The 3,155-nt window shown below is 36.0% G+C and overlaps 1 protein-coding gene across 1 annotated transcript in view; it reads left to right on the top strand.

Moving 5' to 3' along the window:
* Nucleotides 1-3,155, top strand: part of tns2a (tensin 2a) — a gene marked incomplete in the record, with an annotated part of 63,270 nt that overhangs the window by 47,057 nt on the left and 13,058 nt on the right. The window contains 2 exon segments of the mRNA XM_014019858.1: nucleotides 414-526; nucleotides 2,736-2,796. Coding sequence (XP_013875312.1) covers nucleotides 414-526; nucleotides 2,736-2,796 — 174 coding nt within the window.

Here is a 3,155-nt window from a genome sequence, read left to right as displayed (position 1 = left end):
GCCTGAAACTCTCAGACTGAAGAAGTCTCTTGGAGGAGAGACGAAACGCTTCATTAGAGAAGAACCCGTCCAGAAGACCTATACAATTTTTTTCTTTTTAAATATCTTGTTTATTCAGTAGGTTATAGGTTGAAAAGGGTTTGCAAAGCATTGTATAACGTCCCAACTTTATTGGAATTGATGTTGTAAAACTGTCAGTGATGCATCTCAGTGATTAGATTTATAAATAAACCCCGGTGGGGCAGCTGGTAAGGTTTTTTTTTTCTTTAACATTTAAAACGGCATGAAGAAATATTCCTTTTTAAAAATATGTCTGACTGATTAGAAGCTCCTCCATTAATCTTGTATTTAAAAAATAATRTTCTCAGCAGACCTCAGTCAACCTCTTCTACTCTTTATTTTTTGTCTCTCAGGTATGTGTATTACTTTGGAGGCCTTCTCTCCGGGGCCATAAAGATGAACAGCAGTCCTCTCTTCCTCCACCAAGTCCTCATCCCCTCACTCCCCAACTTCCAGGGTGAAGGAGGTACGTTTTTTTCTTTCTTTTCCAGCCAAATCTTAAAATAAATTATTTAGCATATTTCTAAACCGTTTCCTCCCATCTCCTCTGGTTTTACCATTCTTCATCTTTAATTACATTATTCAGAATGCTCCATTCCTCATTTCTGCTCCAGTGATTTGACTTGATAACAAAAAGGAAAATCTTCAATCATACAAACACCAGTAGAAGAGCTCAGAAGAAGAAAACGCACCAGAAGAGGAGACAAATTTGGCCGTCAAAACTAAATGCTGGTYACCTTTTTGCTTTTTAGTAAATTTGGTTTTGAAGATTTCTTCATTGACCCACCAACAAAAAAAGAAAATGAAACTATACAAATAATCACAGGATCTACAACTGATGAAMTTTTSGARTCAACCKTAGCAAAAACAAAAATCGCWAAAACTCAWCTAGATTAATTGCATTTCCTGCAAAAATGCCRATGCTTATTGCTGAAAACTGCTGAAGTGGAGCTGAAAAGGTTTTATAGCAAAACTGTTGATACCAGTTCCATTTGAAAGGTTGAAAGAAGCACAAAAAAGCAGAAACTAGCAGAAGAATAGAAGAAAGKGGTGGAATAAAGCAGAAAAAAGGCTAAAATTATAATTTAAAACAAGCTAAAGGTAGCAGACACAAGTTAGAATTAGCATCCAGATGGTGAAAGGGGTTTAAAAATGTAGAATTAGCAGAAAGAAAGCAAAAAAGTGACAGTTTCTTGTAAAAGAGATCAAACAGCCAAAATATGCAGTACAACAGCTAAAATGTAGCTTGAAATTCTTAAATTAGCAAAAGGAGCACAAGGTAGCTAAACGAAGCAGAAAGAAGCTAAAATAGCCACCGAAATGTGAATTTTGCCTAAAAAAAAGGCTAACTTTAGCTAATAACAGCTAAACATTAACTAGATTTGCAGCAAATAGCTGCATATAGCAGAAAGCAACTGTACGAAGCAGTAATGGCTTAAATTAGCAGAAAGAAGCACAAAAAATAGAAATTAGTGTAAGAAAAGCAGAAAGAACCAGAATTAGAGCTGAAGTAGCACAAAAATTTAAAACTAGCATATAAATAAGCTAAAGGTAGCAGCCTCAAGTTGAAATCAGCACCCAGATGGTGAAAGTGTTGTAAAAAATTTAAATTAGCAGGAAAAAAAAAGCATAAAAGTACACAAAAGTGATCATTTGTTGTAAAACAGCCAAAATGTGCAGTAAAACAGCTAAAACTTAGCTGAAAATTCTTTAATTAGCAAAAGAAGCACAGGATTGCTGAACTTAGCAGAAATAAGTTGTAAGTTGCTGCAAAAAAAACTGTATTTAGCTTAAAGGCTAACTTTAGCTAATAACAGCTGAGCATTAGCTAAAATTGCAGCAAATAGCTGAATATAGCAGAAATCAACTATAAGAAGCAGAAATCGCTCAAATTAGCAGAAAGACGCACAAAAAGTAGAAAAAAACAGAATAATAACAGAAAGGAGCAAAGTTATAGCCGAAAAGCAGAAAAAAAATCTAAAATTAGCAAAAAGAAGCTAAAATTAGCACAAGGCAGTTGAAAAGAGCAGAACCAGAACAAACAGTGTATGGTGCTGTAAAAAGAATTTTGAAAACAGCTTTATTTATTTCCAATGAGGAAAAAGTAAAGTAGCCAATAAAGTACAAGTAGCTGAAAAGCCAAAAGTCATAGCCAGAATGTCCTGAAGGAGCTGAACGTTTTGATAAATGAATTAATAAAATAGCACAAAAAATATGTAAAGAGATGCGTTAGAACCGTACGTAGTTTTACAGACACTGAGCTCAATTTTGATGTTGTAGTCGCAGGTGCAGGATTATGATTATTTTGTTCATTTTACCAAACTTGTGTTTTTTCAGCTACATGTTCAAAATAATTTACTGGAGTAAAAGTAAGGAAAGTGTYGATGAATCTGAGCTGGACCACCTGTCTCTAATCCAGTCCAGATCTCTGCATGTAGATAAAACCCTTTGTGGGATGTGATGTTTGTCTTGGAGAGGTTCTTGCCAGACTTCCTTCTGGATTTACAGCCRTGATTCTGAAAGAAGAGGCCAAAGATGGCTGCCTTCTCTCTCTGCCCACCCCGGCCCACACACTCCTCTGTTTATCTTTAATCTGATCAAGTCCACAAGCAGAGGATGGAATCAGCACATTCCTGGGTCCACACACTGATAAAACCCTCTCTCCTCTTTTCTAGGTTATTATCCCTTCTTGAAGATCTACCAGTCCATGCAGCTGGTCTACACCTCAGGCATATAGTGAGTCGGTCTTACTCTTCTTATAAGGACGTGGGATAAGCTGGGGTGGATTTGTCGACTCTGGGATGTTTTCTTTCACGAGTCTGAGGTTTCTGCATCACAATTAAATAGGAATAAAAACTGTTTTTCTTACCGAATCCAGCTTTTATCCTATTATTCTTCACCTCGACGCCTGGAAACATCACTGCTGTGTGTTCATTTTTATCATTTCAATCAGATGGTTGCAAACTTTTCAGCTTTTGAGTTAACACAGATCGTCATCAAGCATTACACTGTGTTTTTATATGGGATTAATCTTGTGCCAGCAGGAATTGAATTAGAATTGCTCAGATTGAATCTGAATGTGCATAATTTGAAAT

The sequence above is a fragment of the Austrofundulus limnaeus genome, unplaced genomic scaffold, assembly GCF_001266775.1.
Source record: "Austrofundulus limnaeus strain Quisiro unplaced genomic scaffold, Austrofundulus_limnaeus-1.0 Scaffold234, whole genome shotgun sequence".
NCBI lineage: Eukaryota > Metazoa > Chordata > Actinopteri > Cyprinodontiformes > Rivulidae > Austrofundulus > Austrofundulus limnaeus.
This window is presented reverse-complemented; position numbering and strand designations above follow the sequence as displayed.